Source organism: Rosa chinensis, chromosome 6 (genome assembly GCF_002994745.2).
Source record: "Rosa chinensis cultivar Old Blush chromosome 6, RchiOBHm-V2, whole genome shotgun sequence".
Taxonomy (NCBI): domain Eukaryota; kingdom Viridiplantae; phylum Streptophyta; class Magnoliopsida; order Rosales; family Rosaceae; genus Rosa; species Rosa chinensis.
The window spans coordinates 55,944,445-55,972,281 of record NC_037093.1 but is presented as its reverse complement, the minus strand read 5'-3'; the positions used below and the strand labels follow the sequence as shown (position 1 = coordinate 55,972,281).

The 27,837-nt window shown below is 37.8% G+C and overlaps 1 protein-coding gene across 1 annotated transcript; it reads left to right on the top strand.

The window, feature by feature from the left end:
- Nucleotides 1-3,731: 3,731 nt before the first annotated feature.
- Nucleotides 3,732-6,218, top strand: LOC112171615. The gene is made up of 3 exons (XM_024308775.1): nucleotides 3,732-3,900; nucleotides 4,259-4,695; nucleotides 4,920-6,218. Exons 1-3 carry the CDS (start codon nucleotides 3,732-3,734, stop codon nucleotides 6,216-6,218), a joined length of 1,905 nt encoding a protein of 634 aa, XP_024164543.1.
- Nucleotides 6,219-27,837: the final 21,619 nt, after the last annotated feature.

Here is a 27,837-nt window from a genome sequence, read left to right as displayed (position 1 = left end):
CGTTAGAAAGCGTTATGAGAAAAAGAGATGGCAATCTCTCTTTATGGCTCAAGGCTTCTCACAAAACGCCTTGGAATCGACTACGATGAGACATATTCTCTCGTAATGGATGTTAGTGCACTCCACTACCCAGTCAGTTTGATAGTTTTCGAATAACTGATCATGCAGCTTACGAATGTGGTCACTACGTATCTCTATGGGGATCTAGATACGGAATATACATGAAGGTTCATGGTGAACTTCATTTACCCAAGTCAAGTGGCTTTACACCATGGAGCGCGTTTTACAAAGAGATTGAAACGCTCACTAAAGTGACTACTTGATTGGGAAGGGATATGCCCACGCGTTTCCATAACAAGTTTCGGATTCTATCGCGGTTCATGTTGGACATGATCTTCATTAGAAGCCCATAAAGAGTTAAGGGAAACTGCTGAACACTTGAAATCTGAGTTTGAGATGAAGGATTTTGGGAGAACACGATTATGTCTCGGTTTGGAACTTGAGCATCGTGTCGATAGATGCTTAGGCATTTTGACAGGGGCTAAGCCTTCAAGCACCCCCATGATCGTCTGTAGTCTTGTTTCTGAAAAGGATCCTCTTCGTCTAAAGGATGATGACAAAGATGTGCTAGAGGCAGAAGTGCCTTACTTAAGTACAATAGGCGCATTATTGTATTTATCTCAATGCATAAGACCGGACATCTCATATGTTGTGAACTTGTTAGCTAGATATAGCTTTGCGCCAACGCGACGCCATTGGATTGGTGCAAAAGATATCTTTCGGTACTTGAGATGTACGATTGATATGAGCTTGTTTTATCCCTACAGAGAGACGATAGATTCGGACCATCACACACTAGGAACGCCGCCAACACTGGCCTGCGTCCAGTATCCCCATCCCAAAATGACATGTGTTTTGGAAGGTTTTGCTGATGTTGGGTATCTCTCTTACCCACACAAAAGTCATTCCCAAAATGGTTAAGTGTTCACCATGGGTAAAGACCATGATATCTTGGAGGTCTACAGAACAGACCCTAGTCGCTATATCTTCGAACAATGCAGAGATTATTGCTCTTCACGAAGTGGTTCGTGAATGTATATGATTGGATCCATAATTACGCATGTTTGAAACAATTGTGGTTTGAAGTCTACCACAGATGAGCCTACGAGCTTTATGATAATGCTACTTGCTTTGAACAAATGAAGCAAAGGCTACATCAAAAGTGACAACACCAAGCATAATCAGCAACAACAGACTCTCCTCAAGATCAAAGTGAAGGTTTGATCTGAGGACAGTGTGGCAGACTTGCTCACTAAGTCATTGCCTAAATTCCACTTTTGAGAAACATGTTGGTAGCATCGTTTGTGAAACTTATCCAAACTCCCAGGACCGTAGTCATCAGGGGGAGATGTCTACATGTATGGTCTCGAAACGTGAAAGGTGTGTTGTGCTCTTTTTCCCCTTCGATCGAGGTTTTTTTTGTCCCACATGGTTTTTGTTACTCGGCAAGGTTTTTAATGAGGCAACGAGAGGAGCACCACGTTTAGGAGACACAAGGGGGAGTGTTCAAGTAAATCCAGAATATGTGTCTGGCCCAAACTCGAGGTTACTTGCTCTAGTTGAAATAGGGTTTATATTAGAGATATTCTCAGAGAATCTTAGGAGATATCCAATCAATGTATGATTATGTTTTCTTGTACAACTCTATCTCTATGGTTGTAATTCTCTATATAAAGAGGTCTCTATTATCAATGAAAGTATGATTCAATTATCTCCCAATTCCAGTTTCTTTAAACACATTCGATGAAAATCTTAATAAAAAAAGTACAAACCAAAATAAACCCATCTAATGGAATGATTAAACTAGCATTTGGCTACCATAGGTTTTTATATATATTCAAATTAGGTTATTGAGGAGTAAGGGTTTGTGAAAATACACACACACACACACATATATCCTCAAGGCGAGGGGGTTGGTAGAGACTTTCCCGTTCAGATTCTAGGTACGTAAACATGCCATGTATTCTTACATATAATTACTTTTTAGTTGAGAACACATCTAACTGTATAAAGAAATTAATAATTTAATGTGCCAATGAAAAAGCTTTTAATGGTAAGAATACGCATAACGAGCATTGAACGAACGGAGCGGATTTAGTAATAAATTAAAAAGTATACCATCCGTCATCTCCGACGGTTATAAAGAGTGTTCGTGTGACATAAGGATTCACTTTCTAGCTCCTAAATCCAACTGAACAAGTCTTTATAATTCAAATACTTTTTCTCCTATATTTACTCTGTTGGAATTCAATTCTCTCCCTCTTCGCGAGTGCCCAAGAATTCAACTTCGACATCCTAAAAGCTAGCTACCTCTCTTGTATTCGAAGGTAAATCTCTTTTGTAGTCCTTCTTTAACATGCATGTCGATCTTCTGTCCATTTTGTTCTATTATTTTAGTTGTTATTTGTTAATTGTTATCTGTATGTTTTTTGTTTCTCCTGCATGTTTTTGGGTCTTACCCAATTAAGTTCATTTTTTAAGCGGTTAAAACGTCGATCTGCTTCAATTTCAGGGTGGTTTTACCAGCTCATGTGATCTCCGATCATTCTTTGCATGCTTTGCTCTTTCTCGTATATACATATATTTGATGTGTTTTGTTGGATGACAGCAGTGTTCTCCTGATCAGGAGAAACTTTGGTAATTATTCTTACATTTAAATTTTAAATCCACATTCGATGGTGCATATGTGTGTGTATTAAGTTTGAGTTGGTTTTTCATTACTGACCAGAGAACACCACCGGTGTTCATGATTTGATCCTTTGTCTATGAAAAATAACGAAACGATATCGATATTTGCATTTGCTATTTTCATATATTGTTCGCATTTTATGCAATGTATTTAATTTATGTGTGGTTGTTTAAATTTATTTTACTTTGTTGTTGTTGGTATATGGTAGCATTAGATATATAATATAGTTGTGGAGCACATATAAGACTCGTAGAGGTGGCAAACGGGCCGGTCCGGCCCATTTTAAGCGGGCATAGTCGTGCTTCGTGCCGTGCTTGGGCCGGCCCATTTATTATCGTGCCGGGTTCGTGCGGGCCCATTTACTAAAACATTAAGCCCGGTCCGGCCCATGGCCCGAGCCCATATTGTGCCGGCCAATAAACGGACCGTGCTCGTGCCTACCTACTATAAAGCACGATTTAAAAATATTAATTTGAATAAATAAAAAATAATTTTATTTAACTATTTAGAAAATTCAAATAAATTAAGTTCTACAATGTTTTTCTCAATCTTAGCTTTTTAAGATTAGTTTTCTAATAATTTTTTATATTCCACTAGAAGAAAGAAAGAAAGAAAGAAAAAAAAACTCAAAATATATTGCTTTTAGTATATTATTGTGAGATTAATCTTTATTAATATAATGAAGATTTATATAATGAAGATTTAGTATCATATTATTATTTCCTTCATTCTACAGTTGTATTATTATGAGATTAGTCTTTATTCATAAACATATATTTAATATTTAGAAAAAATACTTTATGTCAAAACAAGGATATAATGTTTTTTTTTCACTATTTTGACAACATAAAAGAAATAACATTGGTGGAATTGTCATGAGATTTTAAATAAGGAGGTCTAATATTCAAATCTCATCGTTATGGTTTTTTAATATTTTTAAAAACAAAATGAAATTTTGTGTTTGAAACGGGCAGGCCTAAATATGTCGTGCTCGGGCCGTGCCAGGCCCATTACGGGCTCGGGCCAATGGGCTAATATTCCTAGGCCCAGCCCGGCCCGTTATTCTAACGTGCTCGGATCATGCCGGACAGTTTTTAAGCGTGCCGGGCCCGTGCCGTGCTTGTGCTTAGCGGCTCGTTTGGCACCTCAGGGTATGATTATTTTGCTGTCAATGAGAGGGCAACATGTTATTGCTAGTTTGTTTCACAACTATTCATATATGTCTACATATGTATGCTGATCTCGTGGTTGACTGAAAGTTAATCTTAATTAAATTCTTGATTAACTATATTGGAAATTTTCTTTATAGTTATGGAAGTTCCAATTTGATGAATGAATGTTTTTTATACTACTTTAGTTCTTGAGTGAAGGATGCTGATCTATGATAGCTAGATTTTCTTCAATTTTTTTTTTTTTTTGCATTAGTAAATTCATGTAACAGATAGGCAAATAAGAGTTCAAGTTAATGGCATCATCCTGATGTCTAAGTTTAGTTTCTTCTCTTCTTAGGTGATCTCATGGGGACTGCGGAGGATAGTTCTGCAGAGCAAGGTGATGATTTCACTCCTCGAATTGGTAATGACTATCAAGCAATGATTCCACCCCTGCGTGAAGGGACTATATTAAGTATTGAAGAAGCAGAAGACATATTTCCACCTTGCAGTGTTATTGAAAAGTATACATTTCTCCTTGGACTATATATATTTGGGAAAAATCTTAGCCTGGTGACGAGATTTGTTGGAAATAAAAACATGAAGGAAATTCAAGCTCTCTACTATGGAGAGTTCTATGCTTCTGATGAATATAGAAGATGGTCAGAGTGGGGAAAGTGGAGAGGTAAACGCTGTATGTTTGGGGAAAAACTATTTACATATTGTAGGCTGAAGGAATTGTTGTCCCGGTTGTTGCCATGTGTGTCGAAGCGATGCCAAGATGTGTTGATGGAGGTAATTAGTTTTCCGATGTTATTGTTCTGCACTTGTACTATAATCAACTTACTAAGGGAAGGAAGACGAATTATTAACGAAGATATCTACCTAGGTTGTTTTGTATAGTTTTTATTTAGCAGGCATTTCACTCACATCATGCAATTTGTTTCGAAGAGATGCATACTCCTGTTGATTTAGTGACTACCCTGCTCGATCTTAATAAATTTCGATCTGTTGTGCAGATTTCTAGAAATTTTATTAAGGAAAAGATTTCCTTTGAAGACTACATATTCAAGTTGAAGGATTCTGTTGGTCTTCTCTTGCTTATTGAAGCAGTTGGTATTGGAAAAGAAGGGAAGGAAAACCTTACAAGCACTGCTTTTGAGCCAATATCGTCTGGCAAAGATTGGTCCTCTGTTACACCTGCAGAAATTCTTAAGTTTCTAACAAGCTTCAAGCGGTTAAGGAAAGCTCGAATGAATGCTCGATGGAAAGCTTTTTTCTGGGAAGCTGTTTGGCCCCGTCTATTAACAAGAGGATGGCAATCCCAGCAACTAAAGAGTCGTCGCATGAGACGCAGTCTGAATACGTCTTTGATATTTCTTGTACCAACAAGTTCGAAAACTTGTACCAACAAGTTTTCATGGAGACTAGTGAAAGGTACTCATTATCATGTCTCGGTCAAAAATATGTTGAAGACTGTTGCATCGGACCCAAGTGTCCTTGCGCTCGGTAATGAAGAATCTGCTGATCCTAACTTGCCAAAGAAGGAAGTACGCCGGTTCCTCGATCCATGCAGAGGAAGTAGTAGTAGAAATGGAATTACGTTTACGACAGTGGATACTAGTACTCTTCATGGAACAGAACAAAACAAGGTGACAGAACTGAAGAGTTTACCTGTTCAACCTGCCAGTTTAACTCCTCCCTCTAATCTTCTTAGTGCCACCGAAGAAGATGGCAGTGTTTCTGTGGATACTGGAATGAACCATAACATTACCGATCCTGCTCGCAGTCATGAAGAGTCAAGCTGCAGAACTGAAAATATATCTGATGTTGATGAGTTCCAAAGCCAATCAAACTTGCCATGTCAAAGGGAGGGGCCGGAATTTCAAGTGCATCCACAATACTCATCATCCTCAATTTATGTTGAAAAAGGTGGCCCTAGTACTATTAACAATGAAGGCAGTGTCACTGACAATTTCCTCCATAGAGAACCATCTCCAGGAACTGCTCAAGCTCGAATATTCATCGACTTGAATGTTTCGTATGTTCCCCCACATGTGGGAAGAGATGAACCCTTCACCGCGGACACAAAGAAAAGTATGGATGATTCATATGCAAACAAGTCATCAATTGTGCCTGAAACAGGACAGCAGGAGGTGGAGGAGGTGGAGGTTTATGAAGTTGGGGCTAGTGTAGAAGAGCAGCAGCCTGTTGCTAACAGCCAGAGGAAAAGCACAAGGAGCCGTCCGCTGACGAAAAAAGCCTGGGAAGCTCTTGAAAATGAATTCAGCGGTACAAAGAGGAAGAGAAGAGGGTAAGACTTGACAGAATAAGTCCTCATCGAAGTCCTAACGAGCTCTTGAAGGATAATTTCAGTGCAGGTAGTACTGCGCGCTAATAAATACAGGAAAAGTAGTTTGAATAATGCATGCTTCTAAAACCGTTAGAATAATTTATGCTTCCTAAATTGATGAAATAATTACATGTTATTTATTGTTAAGCTGTTAAACTCCATGGCAGCTAGAACAATATCTTATATAATTAAGGGGCTTGACCAAAAGCCCCAAAATGAGGAAAAATTATCTCACTTACCTCATCAAGAGATTTTTGTTTTCACCTATCCAAATTAATAGAAAATGACCATTTTGCCCTCAAACTAATTAAAGAATTACAATGACGTCATAAACATCAACCCCTCTCTCTCTTTCTCCTCCCGATTTGAAACTCTCTCTCTCCTCCCGATCTGAAACAAACTCACTCTCTCTCTCTCTCTCTCTCTCTCTCTCTCTCTCTCTCTCTCTCTCTCTCTCTCTCTCTCTCTCTCTCTCTCCCTCCGGCAGGGGTCGATTCGCTTCCAGATCTCCAGCTCCGGCGCGGTTTGACATCTAGCCCAGATTCCGCTGCAGCTCGCAGGTGAGCTCGGCCCAGTCCAACTGCCGTCGCTCTGACAAGGACGACCAGACGACGTCGTCGATGGCCTCTGGAGGCCTCGCCGACGATGAAATTGAAACAGAGGACTCCATGGCCGACGCAGAGCCGCCGGCGATTCTCAACGAGGAATTCCTATGGCAAAGAGTGGAGAAGCTCTGCGAAAATGTGAAACAGTTCGACCAGGAAATGATTGACGACGGCGGAGGGGCCCAGATAGCTTAGGCAGCAGGAAGCTTCTTCTTCTTCATTCATCAGGTTCCGAAATTGTGTCTGGAGTAGAGGAGGAGTTCAGCAACAGCTTCTCTGCGGCAAATGGTCGAACACCTTATATGCACTTTTTTGGAGCTACATTGCATCTCAGGGGAGTGAACCCAATAGTTCAGCCATTGATAGGTTTGAATAAGAATGTTCTTGTTTATAATGGTGTGCATTTGTTTTTGAATTTTCGGGTGTTTTGGATTGGTTTGCTTGGGTTTGATTTAATGTGGTGTTGTATCAGAGGAATATTTAGTGAATTTCTAGCTTTTTTCCCCATTTTTTGGTAAAATGGGGCAGAAGGCCCATATTTTAAGAAAAAATGCAAGAAAAAAAAAGGTTTTACTGGGCCAAAGGAAGTGTGTTAAGGGTCTATTGGGGGGCAATAGACATTTTGAACTAGCGTAATATTCTCATTTTTTTTCTTTAATCAAAGTTTTATTTGTCTAAATCTAGGAAGATTAGTTCTTATTCTGGCGACTGAAAGTCCTATGGGGGGGGTAATAAACCAAAGTTCTATTGGGGGGCAATACATTGTTGATAGACGTCTATTGGAGGGCAATAGACCCCTTTATTGCCCAGTGGGCAATAGATGTCTATTGGGGTAATAAACATTTCTGGTGAGGTTTTCTGAAAGGTCTGATGGGCGGCGGCCCGTGACCGGAATCTGGCGAAAAGTTGGCCTGATTCAGGCAACCGGTGACCGGCAGCCGATGACGGGCTCTGGCGAAGTCTCCTATGGTTTCTCTCTCTTCCATTTTCTCTCTCTCTCTCTCTCTAAGTAACAAAGGGGTGTGGGGTAAAATGATATTAAAAAAATGGGTTAAATACTGTTTAATCCATGTACTTTGCCTCTCTCATTGTTTCAGTCACTGACATTCTAATTTAATCTAAAAACTCCCTGACCTCACAATTTCCCTCCAATAGGTCCCTTCCGCGTCAAATTAGGAGTTGGTCTTGGGTGAAATGTCCAATATACCCCTCTGTTATTTCTTTTTAATTTCTTTTTTTCCTTTTTTAATTTCTTTTTTTCCTTTTTTTTTCTTTTTCCTTTTTAATTTCTTTTTTTCCTTTTTAATTTCTTTTTTTTCTTTTTTCTTTTTCCTTTTTAATTTCTTTTTTGCTTTTTCTTCTTTTTTTCTTGTTCCTTTTTAATTTCTTTTTTCCTTTTTTTTTTCTTTTCGTTCTGCCTACTTTCTCCTTCCTCAACCCACCAATCCCATTCCGATCAAACTCCACAACCCATCTGTTTCTCTCCCCAAATTGAAACCAAACCCAGCAAAGACCTAGCTTGGCGGTGTATAGATGGACATCGAGCAAAAGCAAGAGGCTAGGAGCTGATCGATCACTTCTTCACCTTCTCTGAAGCCATCTCCCTCCGTTGTCTCTTAGCAGATCTACCCTCGTCTCCATCATCGCCGACGCCATCTCTCAAACATAAGCAGATCCCAATCAGCTTGAAAATTCGCCGCTCAACCACTCCCCTCTTGTTTTCACTGCCTATTTCTCTCTCTCCCACCTAATTCCCACTTTCTCTCTCCGCATCAGGTCTCAATTTGGAAACTTTTCACTGAAAACTACCATTTTTCAAACTCTGAGGTTTTTGGGTTTTGCTCAAAATGGTGATTTGGATTTTGGGTCTGGTTGAAATGGTGGTTTTTGATGGCCAAGTTGACCAAAACCAGAAGTGAAGAAGAAGAATAGTGATGGAAAAGAAAAATGGCCGCCGGCGTGGAGAACAATAATTTGAGTTTCGGGTCAATCTGGATTGGTTCGCTGATGTGGCGCTACTGATGCAGTAGGATATGAAGATCATTAAAAAGGAAAAAGAAAAAAGAAAAAAGGAAAAAAAGGAATTAAAAAGGAAAAAAGAAAAATAAAAAAAGGAAAAAAGAAATTAAAAAAAAAAAGAAAAAAGGAAAAAGAAAAAAAAGAAATTAAATAGGAAAAAAAAGAAATTAAAAAGGAAAAATGAAAAAAAGAAAAAAGAAATAACATAGGGGTATATTGGATATTTCACCTAAGGCCAACTCCTAATTTGACGCGGAATGGACCTATTAGAGGGAAATTGTGAGATCATGGAGTTTTTAGATTAAATTAGAATGTCAGGGACTGAAACGATAAGAGAGGCAAAGTACTGGGACTAAACAGTATTTAACCCTTTAAACAAATAAAAATAAAAGCCAATTGACTCGCACATGTTAAGGGGCTAATATAAACTGAAATGATGAAATTACAATACAATAGTTGCCTATACTTGCCTCTGAATGACTAAAATTAGTGGTTAAGTAATTTAGAAAAAATTATTATTACTCATTAGTACATTGTCGCTCACTTTATTTAATAAACTTTTAGTACTAAGAATGTACAACAACCAGTCCGCGAGTCAAACTCAAGATTGTTCTCTTGCAAAGTAAACACTAATGTTCGAATCCCGCTGCCAACTATCCTTTGTTGGTGGGTAATCTAGAAAATGTCCTGCATAATTCCATACCTATGGGCTGGGCTGGGACACTGGCCAGTTTCATAAGTCCTGTTAGGTCAAGGTCGTAAGTTTGACCTGACCTTGACAGTGTAGGAAAGCCTTCCTCTTACTTGAACTTTTATACACCAAAAAAAAAAGTAAACACTAATGTTATTACCAAATGAATGATATTGGGTGTATCACTACACTTGATCAAAATAGATTTTACTATCAAAATATGTTGAATATGCTGAAATGGCACTCTACTTCATTTAAAGGCTTGAACAAAGACGATTTTGTTATAGAAGCCTAACAAGCTAGCTAGCCAATTGGTATTAGCCGAACTTCTCAACCAATTAACTGGACTAGGAGCCTAAAACACTTCATGCTCAATGGTGGAGTTAACCAACGGTTTGATAAAAATAAAAAATAAAAAAACTCAAGGGGGAGGGAGGGTTGGTGTGAATTCAAAAGTTTTTACCGTTTCAGGATTAATCTTCTTCTATTCTAACTCTAGTTAGGTACATAAAAGATGTCATAAGTTTTCCTATGTAATTTTTTTCCTTTCTTAAATGAAAAATTTTAAATACACCCCCTCAATTACTCAATGCACGTCCCTTATATTTTTTTGTCTCATTTTTTCAATCGATGCCCCTCTTTATTAAATAAATAAATGAGAAAAACTAAAAAAAAAAAAATTAGATCGGCTACGTATCATAAATTTTTATTTAATACATTCTTTTACTATAATTTTTTGATTCATTGTGGAATTAATTGCTAATTAATTCAAGGACATATCAATATGGTAATCACTAATTTTTTTTTTTTTTGGATAAACTTTTCTTCTTTTTTACATGAATGAGGTTGGTATATATATGGATATATCGCAAGAAGAATGAATAACTTAACTTTCTTACCTTTGATGTTCTTCAAGTTGAAAAACTTGATGCCTCTAAGATTTTTAAAAGATCCAGTATATGTCAATATATATCTTCATGATCTATATAATCATTGTCTATATTAAAATCGGTAAAGAATGAGTCATGGTTGTTGACTTGTTGTTTTGCAAACGCGAGAAGTGATTGATGATGATGTATTCATGTATCAAAGATATTTTGGATGGTTTTTCAACCAATTTGGTTGCTTGCTAATTCTTCATGTGGACTACGAAGAGAAAATTTAATAAGAAAATATTAATTAATTATTTGATATATAAAGCATATAATTCTTATTTTATTTTTGTAGAATTTTCTTTGTTTTTATTTTTATTTATTTATTAATGAGGAGGGGTATAGATGGATGTTTGATGACAAAAAAATATAGGAGGTGTGCATTAAGTAATTAACAAATTACATATAAGTTATTGACAAAAGATGACTTAACAAATACATTTTTTAAAGATTGAATTAAACATATAAGGACTAAATCTTACAAATAAGGACAATTTGTTCTCCACTTGCCACATGTCATGAGTTAATTTACTTTTTTACCCTTAACTACTTATTTTGACTTCTAATCCCTTTATAAGGATTAAATCTTACAAATAAGGACAATCTGTCCTCCACTTTGCCACATGTCATGAGTTAATTTACTTTTTTACCCTTAACTACTTCTTTTAACTTTTAATCCCTTTATGTTACTTTTTTTTTTTTTCTAAGAATAATCTCTTTATGTGACTTTATTGTCATGTGTCAATAAAACATTTACAGTTCTAACCTTCATACAGGGATAACTAAATCTTAATTATTTTCTTTAATCCAAACTCTTTTTTGTTCAAATCCTGCTGATTGCTACTGCACTCGTCATCACCTAATTCTGCTACTGCACTCATCCAATCCTACTACTGCACTCATACTCGTCCAATTCTGCTACTGCACTTGTACTCGTGTTCTGCTACTGCACTGGTCATCACCTAATCCTGCTACTACACTCGCTGCACTCATACTCGTCTAATTCTACTACTACACTTATCATTGCCTAATCCTGCTACTACGCTCATAGTCTTTTAGTTCTGCTACTGCACTTGTACTCATGTTCTGCTACTGCACTGGTCATCACCTAATCCTGCTATTGCACTCGTCCAATTCTGCTACTGCCTTCGCTGCAGTCATGCTCATCCAGTTCTGCTACTGCTCGTGTTCTGTTACTACCCTCGTACTCATGTTCTGCTACTGCACTCGTTACACTCATACTTACAGAATTAATGAACAAGAAATCTTAAGACTTGATAAATATGTACATATATATTGATAAAAGGCGATCCAAGTTGATTTCAGTATAAATAAAAGAACTCAAAGAATACTCACAGAAAGCATATTAGGAACAAAGCAAAGCTGGTCATATTGCTCTTGATCTGCATTCCTCCCTCATTGATCCGCCTTTCGTCTTCCGCCTGTCACCGATGTGATGCCAGCCACTCCCCTTCTTTATTCCCAAACAAAATTATCACCATTAAAATCAATTCCAAACCTTCCTGCAAATTCGCAGAGCTCCACTTACTTCAAACCCAAGCTTTATTTCCTTCTCCTCGGGATTGGAATCTCCGGACAGATTATTCCAGTTTGCAGATCACTCCGGGTTTCAGGTAAGAGTTTTCGCTCGATTCTTAATTCCATGAGATTAGCTTCAACAATTCATTTGCTACTGAACTGATCTGAATCAATTACTAATTGGAGGTGGTTTTATCTGTACGAATTATGTTTTGATTATACTTACAATCCTCAAGATTGAACAATTAACAGAGTCATCTACATTCATCATTTTATCTATAATTACCAAAAATTCATAATTCGAAACCTGAAGCAATAAAGCTACAGAGCAAGCAAACAGAGGAAAAGGAACAGAGCAAGCGCCGACATCAAGAACTGCTCGGATGCCTGCATCGAAACAGCAGGCGAAGCTTCTGAGGGCAACGGTAGACTGAACAAGGAGATTAGAATCATGATCGGCCTAGGAGTGGGCTTGGGATTTAGAGGCCCAGAAGTAGATCAGCACTAAGGAGACGAACCAGACGCCGGTGGTCTGTCGTTATTTGGTCGCTGGGTCTTGAGAATGGATCTAGCTGTCTTGATGCTTCTCTTGGGGTGTTGGTATTGGGTCAGTGGCATATGCATAAATATTTAATCAAACTGAGTATTTTGGTCATTTTTTTTATTAAAATTAGGAGTCAGGCTTGCATCATTTGACTTTGAGAAAAATGCACCATCAGTGCCTCATCTCTTGTGCACCGGCCAAGTTGATACCCAGACTCTCAGTGCTACCAATGTGATACCTGAACTTATATTTCGCTATCAATGAGATACTTCCTTCAGATTTCGCTGATGGCTCTGTTAGATGTGTGACATGGCAAGCACGTGGGCCCCAAAAATGCCATGAAATGACCTAAATGACCCCAGAATTTTTTATTTTTTACAATTTTCTCTCTTATCTTCTTCTTCTTCTTCCTCCTCCTTTTGTTCAGTTGTTGCTGTGATTTCAATCTTCTTCCAAATATTCTTCTCTAAAATTTCGACCAGATGATTTGTTCATCTCTTTTACTCTGGGATTGGTTTAGGTAATGTGATTGATGGATGGACTGGATTCTAGCCCAAGAATAATGATATCCATTGGTGGGTTGTTAATCAATCTGATCCTACATTCAAGATTCAAAATCTCTCCCACTTAATTATACGATTTGCAACACAAATAAACAGATTGGTCTTTCATTCCTATTAAAGAACTAATACAAAAACATGGGTACAGATACTCCCACCACTACTGGTTTCATTGGGCTTCAAAGCCTTGAGTTTTGTCCAAATTCTAGAATGCCTACATGGTACTGTTCACTGCGGCTGGCGACAATGTTCAGGGAAGGGTTTCAAGGCCTTGATTTTTCTCCAAATTCCAAAATGCAAAAACAAAATTCCCAGAATTACAAAGCCTACAGTGTACCATTCACTGCAGCTGGCGACAATTTTCACAACGGGGCAGGTACGGCATCTCAAAAATTTCTTGCAGGAGAGAAGTGCTTCCAGATGGGATTCTGTATGCTTCGAGGGATACGCATTATTCGATATTTAAAGAGGCAAGAATGTATAGAATGGAATGTGAGAAGGTATCAACCGTGATGTCATGTTCACGTCCTTGAATCCAATCCAAATCATCCATCATCATGAAGCAATAACCCAAATCATCTATCATCAAAAGCAAAGCAGAGAGTGTAGTTTAACCCATGGCAACCCTTAAGGAAATCCTAACATGCCGCCCAGCCACGGCGACGATCCACCTCACCAGACCCGCACCGCCAGTGTCCGGCTCTAGGTCAATGACACCAAGATCGGAATGGTATCGTTTCAGCAAACCCCACCCCTACACTCCTAACCCCAACCCTACACTCCCAACCCCAGCAGCCACAGCCACAACCAGAACCACCGCAGCCGCAACAGCCACCTCAGCCGCAGAGGGTGATCAGGAAGCTCGTCGTGGAAGTGGTGGACGCATGTAACCTCTTACCTAGAGATGGCCAAGTACAAGGACCTCAACCCCGTCTGGAATGAGCCGCTCGAGTTTGTCGTCTCCGACCTGGACAACATGGACTACGAGGAGCTTGAGATTGAGGTCCTCAATGACAAGTGCTACGGCAACAGCGGCACAGCGCGTAAGAACCACTTCCTCGGGGGGGTCAAGCATTACGGCACACAGTTTTCCAAGTGCGGCGACATCGTGTTCAGTTGGATTAGAGGCGAAATCATGCTCAGAATTTATTAATACAACGAGTTAGTTGACAAAGGTTTATTTCCTTGTGTTACGTCCCGAACCTAAATTTACTGATTTACTAGTCATTTGGATGGTAAACGGCAATTATTTTCACTTTTTACTTTGTTTTGATACTTTTACTGGCCCTAAAAGTTGACTTTTGTTTGGGTCAAAATAACCATAGACGACGAATCGAAGCGAAGAAGATTACAGTAGAAGTTTGGCATTTCAGGCGTTTTCTTCCGATTCCGGCCATCTCCTGCCACCAAACCAAGTCCAATAGGAGCTCCTCGGGCCAATTGTCTTTCCCTTCAAGTTTCATGCATCAATTTGCAGTGTAGAGGGAGAATCAAGCAAAAATCCGAATCTAGGGTTTTGAAATTTCTGGAAAAATTTCTTTCACCGACCGATTTCGTGCACTTAAAGGTAAAATTGGAATGTGTTGCAGTTGAGAAAAATGTTGGGCGTGTTGAGTAGTTGTTGCTAATGAATTGGCATTACTGGTAGAATGTGGGTTGAATCCGAGAAGAATTGGAGAGATGATTTAAGAGGATTCGATTTTGAGAATCGTATTTAATTAGAATAGTTATTCATAGAATATAATTGTGTACATGGCGCTATACCGAGTTACCGCTCGACGAAGAAATCCGTATGCGTGGTCGCCTATATAGTACTGTGAGTGGACTTTTGTTTTTAAATAATGATGCATGCATTTATTTCTTAAAGTAATGCTCTAGTTATTTATCATATTACATTTCGGGCATATGATTTATTTTCGGAGATTGATTTTGCTTTATCTCATATAATTGCTTTCGATAATGATTTGTTTCCGAAGTTAGTTATGATTTATAATATTATTTGACAAATTATTTATTTTCGAGGTGATTTCCAGAATTATACTATTTAATTATATTTCTTTTAGTCGATTTGAGATTTTTAAAGGATTTTCGAAATGGGATTTCGATAGAGTTATATTTCTTATTTATTTATCGACTTTCGGTTTTGGCATTGGGAATGCGTTGATGATGATTTTGGAATTTCTTTTGTTTCGAATTATGGAGATTATGATTTATTATTATTTCTCGTCTTTCTGCTATTGATTTGAGATACTCTTGGCGTGTGGGACACGTCGTTGGAAATTCTTTTGCAAGAGATGGGGAAGCCTTATGTATTTATGGATTTATTTTGGTTTTCGGATTTTCTTTTGCCATACCTTGGGTGACTATTATCATGCTAGCATTGATGTCCGCCTTTGTGGCGAGGTGATGGGATCACTGAAGCCCGTCCGCCTTTGTGGCACTGGTAACTGTCTTTGTGACAGTAATGCTGAAGCCCAGTATCCTAATCACTACACTTAGTGGCGTGTGGATATATAATGGGAGTATATAGGAGTACTCTAGCCTGGGAGGCTATCACCCGAGCCTGGGAGGCTCATTCGTATGGCTATCATCTTCCCCTACTCATTATATTATTTTTGACTAGCGGGGCTAGTCCGATTTCCCTTAAACAGCGGAGCTGGTCTTATTATTATTTTTTTCTTGAGTATCTGAGTTTCAATCTTTTTACTTGGTTGTTTGTGACTAGCGGGGCTAGTTGGTATTCTTGAGCTGAATATCAGTCAGTTTGTTTTCCTTAATTGTTGCATGCATTGGGTTTTTAAAGAGAAAAATGTGGGAAAGTATAAAATCCATTTTTTTCTTTTCAATTACTTATTTTGTCCACTCACGCTAACGTTTTTATTTACTTTCCCCTGGGCCATTCTGTTTCAAATGCTCAGTTTGCAGGCTAGATTAGTTGAGGTAGGGCGTACATGGAGTTGAGACATAGCTGTCACTCTTCCGCATTGTAGGATTTATTGATCATTTACCCTCTTTACTTTTTTTTATGCTGTTATACCTTTGTTTTAGAATTGCTCTGATAACCGTGAAATTTATGTGATTAAGTTGGGAATTGTGAAATGTGAATTGAAAAATGTTGTGATTTGGGGAGCAGGGTGGCTCAAGGAGATCAATGATGGATGGTTTAGAAGTGTAAATGTTTTTCTACAGGTTTTGGGTAGTCCACTTTTAGGGGAAGTTCTGCCAAATTTTTGGTAAAATTTCTTCTAAGGTGGGCCCCGCAGGGTCACTCCGGATTTCAAGGTGAAGTTTCGGGGCGGGTCCTGTCAGTTGGTATCAGAGCATTAGGTTGTCAGATTCTGTAGACCATTTTCTATCTTGTCACCTTATATGCTTGATGTTACACAGTACCTCCCGAGTGATGGCCCGACTGCAGCGGTTCCCCATCTGTTACTCTTTGGTGCCGATGTATTCATCAAGTATGTAAGGTACATGTCTAGTTGGTTTTCCTTCTTGTGCTATGCCTCTTGTACGCCGACCTCATAGGGATTTCACTGCCTATTGGATTATTTACTAGTCTTGCACCTTTCCCTGGTGATGGTAGGGTAAGACTACTGTACAGGTTGGAATTGTGATTCGAGGAATGTTGTGGTTATCTCTTCTTGGATACCAACAAGATTGTTGGGGCAGGGTTTAAGGTGCGAGACAGGAATTTGGTTTCGTGCTTCAGTGTCTGAGTCGAGCGACCGTAGCTTTGGGTTGTTTTGGATGTTATAATTGCTTCGGAATCAGGATAGTTGTTGGAAGTGGGACTGGTAGTAATGGTGGTTCTAACTGTAAACCGAGTTTCGGAGAGTTGGTTTACGTGACGTGATCGGTTATGTAAGCGACACTTAGGACATTATTGGCAGTCGTTGGAGATTATTTGGAAATCCTAGGACTAGTCATCTTGGGTCGTTGACCTGACCGTGACTTTTGGACGTAGTTGTGTTAGAAGTAAAGGATGTTGATTCCAGGTGCTTTGAGTTATAGATTGATCTTCTTAAATTTTGATTGTAATGAATAAGGTGAGATAGATAGAAGTGAGTTTGAAGTTAGTCGGTGTATGACGTTAAAGAATTGGTAGGATACTTATTGAGTTGGCGTGGAGATACGGAATTTAGTCCACCAATAATTAGGGGGTTAAGAATCTAACTTTTAGTACATGAATCTAGTCGTGTGTCTAAGCGTATCCGTTCTTGTGGAATTTTTGAACTTGGGGTTAAGAAAAGAACATTGTGTTACAGCAGGGTGTCCATAGTAATTCAAGTGCAATTACTATGTGATGCGGTTACGATATAAGTTTTGAATCATTGAGCTACAAGGAAGGTTTGGTGGTAGTTTCTTTGTGGGGCAGTGCTAGTCAACAGTTTGACATATTTCAAGGGAGAGAGTTCCCTTAGTTGACTCAGAAGGTTATATTAAGGCTTGATCAGAGTTCTATTTTTAGAGATCAGGTGAGTTGTATTGTGGCACGTTTGATAGCAAGATATATTTTTGTGGTGATTAGTTCAGAATTGGATCATTATGTGGTGGGACCACTTGCGGATCCGGGTATCGTTTTGTGTGATATGAGATGTTAGATGCGTGCCTTTCGTTTTATATCAGTGATGATGTCGTTTGAGGAAAGACCTTGTGTATGGTGGTTTGTTGTCTTAGAAAACTGTTCGTTGCTCGAGTGAATACATTTAACGGATTGCTTTGGAGGAATTAAGTTAGTTTTACTACCTTGGAGCCATTACTGGTGGTAATGGGTTAAGCTGTTTGAGATATAGTTCTCACTTTGTTAGATCTTTCTACCGTATGGTAACCCTTGATTGGAAGGTATAGAAAGTTGTTGGTACGATTGAGATTCGGTCACCATCACGGGTTTATAGGTACAAAGACTTGGGATGTTGGAGTTGAGTTGGAAATTATTTGTTTGGACTTGAGTTTTATCAAAGGTTTCAATCAACATTTGAAGTACTAAATTGATAAACTTCTATGGTTGAGTTGTGTTGTTGGATTAATGCTTAGTGAGATGAGGTTTGGGAAATTTTGGGTGTAATCTTAGTTAGAGCAGATTAGTTGTTGGGATAGTTGTTATAGTTGGAATATTATTAAATAAGTATAGTTTGGAGAGCGGAACTCTAGCTAGTTTATCCTCAGATCAGTGAAGACAATGTCGCTTGGGGATATCGACTTTGAGCCATGCAAGGAGAGTTAGCTATACTCAAGTACTTGCAAGTTCGACATTGGTTCTCCTAATATTATGGTCTGGAAATGCAGAGAAGAAGGAATGAAATACTTTGTTGGCAGTCTTGTACGGAAATTTGAACATGAACGGGTGTGTGGTACCCAAAAAGTAACGCCTTGTGGCAGCCAAAGAAGTTATTTGATTGGGAACTTATCGGTTTAATCGAGGCTATCCTATGATACTTTTAGCAACTATGGGATCTTTACATGAACGACATTTGACCAGAAATCTAAGTACAAACAGATAAAAAGAAAGTACGGTTTTGTGGTTGCTAAGGAAATTGGTTGTTTCAGACTTGTAGGTTATCAGTGAACATCTTGTGGTGTTTTATTAGCGGTTGGACTTTCCCATAAACCCTTGTACTAATTAAGAATGTATTAAATGTGGGTCAATGTTTTATCACGGCGTTGTTGGTGAACGGGTCAGATCTTCACCGTACAAGTTATATGAGAATTTTATGAATGCTACTGTTCCAACCGAATGGTTTGTGATGTTGATACCTTGCGTCATTTGTGCTATTAGTGGACACGAATTTCTTGACGCCGAAATTCATGTACTTGCGAGTATACGTTGCTACATTATTAGGCAAGACAAGTGCTTCGACTTTGGTGTTGTTAATTCTGGGTTATGAGCATGTTCTATATTTTATTGTGTAGTTGGGATTGTTGGAGTTTTTATTGGTTGTTAAAGTAGTTGACTTAAGGTTGTAAAAGAAAACTTAACCAAAGGAAGAGTAGACGAGTTTTGAGATTCCGGCAGCATCGAATGGGGTCTTCCTTCGATAAGTCTTTTGGGGATTATGAAAGGAATTGTTCTTGCTTGCGGTTTATGTTGTTGCGTCAGTATTTCATTCTCCTTGACGCACGAGTCAATTTTCCGTTATGCGGTACTCAAGTGTGATTCGTTCCAGTCACCGACTTCGATTTAATTTTGAGTCTTTATTCTCAAAATTCTACCATGTGTTTCTGCTCACATATCGAACCATTGACGGGTTGCTTTGAACATAATGCCTTGACAATTTTCTTCCTTAGTGATAAGCACTTTTGGAAATGTATGGAAGTAAGATAATGAATTATTTAGGAACGCTATAAGAATTGATCAGATTACAGCGACCGGCTAGATTTCACTATAAGGATTGTTCCTTCCAAGTGTTGATCTCTCAGTTTTACAAGGCAAATTCTTGGATTAGTTTTGGAGCTAATTTCTACATATTTTGAGCATTCTTGCACATCATTCCGCGCACTATCATCCTCACTATGTTATGATTCGTATACTACCTTTGTTGGAGATGTTGTATTTCAGATTAGTGTATGTGTTCCACCTCTACTTCGACAGTATGAAATTTCGAGGGTGAAATTTTTATAAGGAGGGGAGACTGTTACGTCCCGAACCTAAATTTACCTGTTTACTAGTCATTTGGATGGTAAACGGCAATTATTTTCACTTTTTACTTTGTTTTGATACTTTTAGTGGCCTTAAAAGTTGACTTTTTGTTCTGGTCAAAATTTGAGAAAATGTTCTTCATAAAAGTTGTAGAAGACATTAAACCGAGTGAGTGCATATGTGGTACGTAAAAATCGGAGTTGTAACGAAGAAGTTATAAGGGTTTTAATTTATTGGCAGTTTTGTAATTTTGTGAAATTCATGTCTATAAATAGAAATTTGGACTTTCCATTTCGGGAAAGCCCCGAAAATTTCCAGCTTTCTTCTTCTCTCGCCGATGTAACTTCCCGGCGTTACCGCCGCCTCGTCCGGCCACCAGTGGCCATGAAATTGGTGTCCATCTCTTCGTCTTGAAACATGGTTTCTATCCATATATGCCTTGCACCCTATCATTCACCATAGACGACGAATTGAAGCGAAGAAGATTACTGTAGTAGTTCGGCATTTACGGCGTTTTCTTCCGATTCCGGCCACCAAACCAAGTCCATTAGGAGCGCCTCGGGCCAATTGTCTTTCCCTTCAAGTTTAATGCATCAATTTGCAGTGTAGAGGGAGAATCAATTAAAAATCCGAATCTAGGGTTTTGAAATTTCTGGAAAAATTTCACCGGCCGATTTCGTGCACTTAAAGGTAAAATTGAAATGTATTGTAGTTGAGAAAAATGTTGGGCGTGTTGAGTAGTTGTTGCTGCCAAAATTTGGTGGCCGCCGGAGCGTGGGCCCACGCGCCGCCACTGTAGGTCGTGCTTGGAGACGCGTAGGGCAGCTTTTTAATTTCAATTTTTAGCTTATTAAATCCTATAAATGTTGTAGAGGTTATATTTGAAGTTTGGTGAAGATTAGGGAAGTTTTGAATCGATTATCCTGAAAATTCAGAATTTCGGTTATCGATTTATGAGAATCCGACCGCCGGATATCTCTCGGTTCTGCCTTGGAACCTTTAAATTAACGAATTGGCATTAGTGGTAGAATGTGGGTTGAATCCGAGAAGAATTGGAGAGATGATTTATGAGGATTCGATTTTGAGAACCGTATTTAATTAGAATAGTTATTCACAGAATATAATTGTGTACAGGGCGCTATACTGAGTTAACTCTCGACGAAGAATTCCGTATGCGTGGTTATAGTACTGTGAGTGGACTTTTGTTTTTAAATAATGATGCATGCATTTATTTCTTAAAGTAATGCTCTAGTTATTTATCATATTACATTTCAGGCATATGATTTGTTTTCGGAGATTGATTTTGCTTTATCTCATATAATTGCTTTCGATAATGATTTGTTTCCGAAGTTAGTTATGATTTATAATATTATTTGACGAATTATTTATTTCCGAGGTGATTTCCAAAATTATACTATTTAATTATATTTCTATTAGTCGATTTGAGATTTTTAAAGGATTTTTGAAATGGGATTTCGATAGAGTTATATTTCTTATTTATTTATCGACTTTCGGTTTTGGCATTGGGAATGCGTTGATGATGATTTTGGAATTGCTTTTGTTTCGAATTATGGAGATTATGATTTATTATTATTTCTTGTCTTTCTGCTATTGATTTGAGATACTCTTGGCGTGTGGGACACGTCGTTGGAAATTCTTTTGCAAGAGATGGGGAAGCCTTATGTATTTATGAATTTATTTTGGTTTTCGGATTTTCTTTTGCCATACCTAGGGTGACTATTATCATGCTAGCATTGATGTCCGCCTTTGTGGCCAGGTGATGGGATCACCGAAGCCCGTCCGCCTTTGTGGCGTTAGTTACTGTCTTTGTGACAGTAATGCTGAAGCCCAGTATCCTAATCACTACACTTAGTAGCGTGTGGGTATATAACGGGAGTATATGGGAGTACTTTAGCCTGGGAGGCTATCACCCGAGCCTGGGAGACTCATTCGTATGGCTATCATCTTCCCCTACTCATTATATTATTTTTGACTAGCGGGACTAGTCTGATTTCCCTTAACCAGCGGGGCTGGTCTTTTTTTTTTTTTCTCTTGAGTATCTGAGTTTCAATCTTTTTACTTTGTTGTTTGTGACTAGCAGGGCTAGTTGGTATTCTTGAGCTGAACATCAATCAGTTTGTTTTCCTTAATTGTTGCATGCATTGGGTTTTTAAAGAGAAAAATGTGGGAAAGTATAAAATCCATTTTTTTTCTTTTCAATTACTTATTTTGTCCACTCACTCTAACGTTTTTATTTACTTTCCCCTGGGCCCTTCGGTTTCAAATGCCCAGTTTGCAGGCTAGATTAGTTGAGGTCATGCGTACATGGAGTTGAGGCATAGCTGTCACTGCTTCCGCATTGTAGGATTTATTGATCATTTACCCTCTTTACTTTTTTTTTATGATGTTATACCTTTGTTTTAGAATTGTTCTGATAACCGTGAAATTTATGTGATTAAGTTGGGAATTGTGAAATGTTAACTGGAAAATGTTGTGATTTGGGGAGCAGGGTGGCTCCTGGAGAACAAGAATGGATGGTTTAGAAGTGTAAATGTTTTTCTGCAGGTTTTGGATAGTCCACTTTTAGGGGAAGTTCTGCCAAATTTTTGGTAAAATTTCTTCTAAGGTAGGCCCCGCATGGTCACTCCGGATTTCAGGGTGAAGTTTAGGGGCGGGTCATGTCAGCTTGTTTCTTGATTTTGGGGGCAGTCTGAATTTTCTTTCTGGAAAGATTGAGATCGCAGCAACAACTAAACAAAAGGAGGAGGAAGAAGAAGAAGAGGTGAGAGAAAATTGTAAAAAAAAATAAAAAATAAAAAATAAAAAATAAAAAATAAAAATTCTGGGATCATTTGGGTCATTTCATGGTATTTTTGGAGCCCACGTGCTTGCCACGTCACACATCTAAGGGAGCCGTCAGCGAAATCTGACGGAAGTATCTCATCGATAGCGAAATATAAGTTTAGGTATCACATTGGTAGCACTAAGAGTCTGGGTATCAACTTGGCCGGTGCACAAGAGTTGAGGCACTGATGGTGCATTTTTCTCTTTGAATTTTTGGCCTGGGCTCATGTCCTTATTTGTATAAATCTTTTTTAAAGTGAGTTTTTTGTATATACATATTTGGTCATGTACTACTATATAATTTTCTAGTAATTAATTGGGGGTGTATGTATATATAAAACAATAGATCGCCGACAAAGAAGTTTATCATAGTATCTATACTTATGAAACACATCACATGACAACTACATCTATAGTAGTGAAGTAACACTACTAATAAAAAAGAGCATTTCACAAAAATCCTAAAAAAAAGTACAAACCAAAATAAAGTGAACCCATCTAATGGAACAATTTTTTTTTATAGTAAAAATATATTTCATTGAAATGTCAGAACAACACGAAATTATTATAACTTTGCTCATAATGAGTCGAGTAGTTAGGAAAGACCAGTACCATCAACTGTTACAATGAAGCTCACTTAGTCAGTAAGCCTACCTTACTAAGCTTTTTGACACAAAATCAAAATCTAAATGAGATTTTCTTCGCCAATGCACTCAATTGTGGTGCTCTATAAATCTCTTATATTCAGCGTAAAAACACAACATAGCCAGTAAGCTTTAAAAGAAAACTTAATCTATATTTGACACCAAACCTTGACTTGCCGATGACACAATCTCCTTAATTATGACGTTGGCCAGAAATTGCTAGCGAGGGCCACATTTCCACCTGAGTCCCAAACACAACATTCTTTACCTATGTTGAGAGCCCATATTCCAGACAAACCCAGAATTCGGGCAAGCACAAAATAGCACATCTTAGAAAAGAAATTGGACTCGCCTGCCGTATGTAAGCTGCCGAACAGAAAAGCTAATATAATCCAACAAAACCGAAACAATTAGCAGATTTCAAAAAAATATCATGATCAAAGTTAGTGTTGAAATTACAGTAAAATCTAATAAATTAATATTATTTGAATTATAAAAATTATTATTTTAGCGGAATTATTATTATATAGATAAATAAATAATTTATTAATTTATTGGCAATGGAGGTTTTTTTTTTTTTTTTGAGAATGCAATGGAGGATTAAAAATGTAGAAATCGATCAGAAAATTTAGGAAGCAATTCGGCCACTCTGCAACCCAACTTGGATTTCTCATTCGGTTTTAACACTATGGTACTTCAGTGGGCTCGGCCTACCCACTTTCTAATGGGTTTCTCATGGGCCTCATCCAACAACAGCCCACCAAGATCAGATTTGAAAACACTCCTGTTTAAAGTTATCTGCAAGTGCAATGCAATTGCTCATTAACTACGCAATGCCCTAATCAGATTGACGAAGTTCAAGCTTTGATGGTTGACTACAATTCTAAAATATTCCCCTCCTTAATTTTTCTTTCCCACTTCTTAATCTTCTGCATCAGAAACCATGTCCATATCAAACAAACAATTAACATATTCCGATATGCCCCTTTTGTTTATTCGAACATTATTAATTATCACTAAACATATTTTTAATTCATGAGTTATGCCTTGACCGTCTTTTGTGTTGGTTTTATCCATGGGGTTGCTTTGCTCATGTCAATTAGCTACTGAGACTGACTTAGTTAATTACTATTATGAAAACCTACTTAGCATCCTAATGCTGCTTCGGTCGTCTTAAATTCGATTTCATCTTAATATATATAATCAAGGAAAACATGGAAGAAGAGGTAGGGTGTTTGGATATTGCTGTTGTCTTCACATTGTTGGGTTGATGTTAGGTTCATCAATTGCATCGACCCTTATCGATGATTACTAAGCAATCTTTTTAATTGTTGTGATTTGAAATATATGTGATTGATAATAATTTGTGATCAGGAAAGGGAATCAAGAATCCAAAGTTTTTCAAATTATTGACTATGTATTAGAAGGTTGCCATGTTTGATATTCTAACTTCTGTCTCCTTGTTGTTTTCCATTTTATTGCCCAGCTGTTTGTTTTTTCTCATGAAGCTTGTAAAAGCTGAAGGATTAGATCTATCAGTCCATCTCTTTTATGTGCATGGTATAAAAAGTCAAGACTGAAGAAAAGAAAAAAAGAAAAACACCAAAGCTAGCCATCAGTTCTGAACTAATTATGAGTCAAACATACAGATTGTTCTTCCATACATTGTGGGCTATTTTCTGTTTCCCAATTTATGATCGACCCATTTGTGTAGGAGAATTAAAATTTAATAATGCAAGGCACTGTTACACTCACTAAATTTGTCCACCAAATGATCTAAGATCATCTATTAAATTTAATCTAAACTCAGTTTTCTTATTTCAATATAACTTAACGGTGCCCTAGATTCATCTATGCATCATCTTTGGTTCATAGAATTTCTATATCGGGCAAAATTGTACTTATGATTTGATGATATTGCAATTCGATGACAATTTAGGTTTTGTAGCCATTTGATCACTTGTTGATGAAACTTTTATTAGCCAAGGAAACTACAAATGCATTCTTGCCGGGCGCTACTGAAATCACATGTATCAAAGTCGAAACCCTAGCAAATTAACTACGTACCAAATTAGCGAGTTTTTCATTTACCCTAGGTAGCTAGCTATCTTTAGTAACGCTCTTGGGGGCGACATATGTATCATACTATCATTCTCTTGCCCAAAAGGACACCATCATGCTCATACACAAACAGCTGTAAAACTTCCATAGAGCATATATACAAATTTATCACATCAAGATTGCTGAGACTGAGAGGTCATGAAAGTTAATAAGTCAGACGTCTACACTACGTGCGTACGTGTAACTACTAATGGTACCGCAATAACTAGCTAAGCTTGCTAGCTAGAGGCAGATTTCACTTGGCTGGAAATGTGAATGGATATTAAGCTTTGCCTAGTGCTTTTCTTCAATATTGTTGATTCTAGCGAGTGTCGTTATTCATTCACATTGAAATCGACCTAGAAAACAAAGCAGCAACATCGACATACAATTATGTGATTAATTAATCTGCCAAAATCTAAAATAAGAAGCCAGTAATTGACGTTTTTGGTTCTCTTCGATCGTTTTGAAGTAATAGGACAAATGGTTTCGGCAGCTCTCAAAGTAATATAACCAAGTGTGTGAACCGGGACAGTATTGCGTAGGTTTGAATTAAAGTAAGTAATTTCCAACTAGGGTGGGAATCATGGTAAAATACAAAGATATCTGGTCAGTAAATTGTTAGTTATGAAAGCATGATAGACAAAGAAATCAAAGTTGAAATAGTCTTGAAAAGCTCGCAGTTGCTTCTTAAAATTAGGGGTGGGTTCGGTTCCGATCGGTTCGGTTCCGAGCCTAAACCGAAAACCGAACCGAAATGACATTCGGTGCGGTTCGGTGCGGTTTTTGTGTTTTGGAATGTTGGCACCGAAAACCGAACCGAACCAAACGGTTCGGGTCGGTTCGGCCCGGTTCGGTTTTTTTTTTTTTTTTTTTTTTTTTTTTTTTTTTTTACAGATTTTTACCTAATATACTCATTTGGTATTGTAACTCAAGAAATTTTTGTTTCTACAAACCTGTAATTATAATCTATAACAAAAAGTTTACAAGTTTACTAATGCATGTTTTGTAATTCACTAGACAATAATCTCTAATTCAATACTCCATAGTCCATATAATTCAATTCATATAGTCCATCAAATTCTAACATCAATATATGAAATTGTCAAAAAATATAGAGTCCAAAGTTTATAAAAGTCCATCATTACATCAACACTACATTATAGAGTCCAAAGTTTATAAAAGTCCATCATTATAAAAGTCCATCATTACATGAATGAGGGCAACAGCATAATCTCAAGCTCGGAAAGATGAAGTCTTCGACTTTGAAGGCTTCGACTTTGGAGGTAACATTCCGCTCCGACTACTCCCCACTGCAGCTCCACATGACATCTTAAGCATCTCTACATTAGTATAAGAGAATAATAAAAATAACATTAGAAAATAAATACATACAATCATATATAACATAAATATTACAACTTCATTAACCCAAAAAACTATAACTAAGAAAATAGAAACTAAATTACCTCTTTCCGCTTCTTCACACAACTCCATCTCCTCAACAGTAGGCATATGATGTAGATACACATTTTCACTCCTAAGCCAATTTTGTGTACATATCAAAGCCTCCACCATTCTAGGACTCAAGGAGCTACGGTATGGATCAATAATCCTCCCACTCGTGCTAAAGGAAGATTCCGAAGCTATGGTTGACACCGGAATAGCTAGAACATCCCTTGCAATGCGGGCCAATATAGGATATTTACAAACTCCATTCACCCTCCACCAATTCAACAAATCAAAGTCTTCACCATCTCCTTCAATAGGATCTCCAAGATACCTATCCACATCATTGTTTACGATCCCTGCTTTCATTGCTCTTCTCCTTTGCTCCTTCTCTTTCAATCTCTTTTCTAACTCCGTTAGACCCTTACATGAACTAGATGTCCCCGCACTTGATACTTGAGAACCCACAACCTCACCAACACCACTTTCCCTTCCCTCTTCCTCATACAACTTGTAAAGGTCATACAAGAGATCCTTCACAGTCTTTGTGTTAGCTTCCACATTTTCATTCGTATCACCATCATCAAGAATCTCAAAATAGTCAACAACTTTCTCAAGTTTATGACGCGGATCAAGAACAATAGCAATGAATAGATAGTGATTCATCTTATCAAAGCTACCCCAATACTTGACAAACTTGTCTTGCATAGGTGATGCAATCTCAGACAAACATGGGTTCTTTTGTTCTTGCAAGAGACCATAAATAGATAGTATATCACCAAAAGTACTATGAACAGTAGGAGAATTAGAACAACATACTTTCAAAGTGATTTCATAAAATGGTCTCAAGAAATCCATAAATTGCTCCCCATATTGCCAATCAACACTTGCCGGTGGCCCTTCTTTTGGCTTTTCACCCTTGGCACCTTCAAGCCATGCACAAAAATTGCACGCATCTTCTTCCACCATTCTATCAAAAGCTTTTTGGAATTTCAAAGCTCGTTCCAACATCAAGAATGT

Coding starts and splice junctions, on each gene's coding strand:
- LOC112171615 (XM_024308775.1), top strand. CDS start 3,732: ATGTCGTGCTCGGGCCGTGCCAGGCCCATTACGGGCTCGGGCCAATGG. Junction 3,901..4,258: donor GGCTCGTTTGGCACCTCAGG/GTATGATTATTT, acceptor TTCTCTTCTTAG/GTGATCTCATGGGGACTGCG. Junction 4,696..4,919: donor GCCAAGATGTGTTGATGGAG/GTAATTAGTTTT, acceptor TCTGTTGTGCAG/ATTTCTAGAAATTTTATTAA.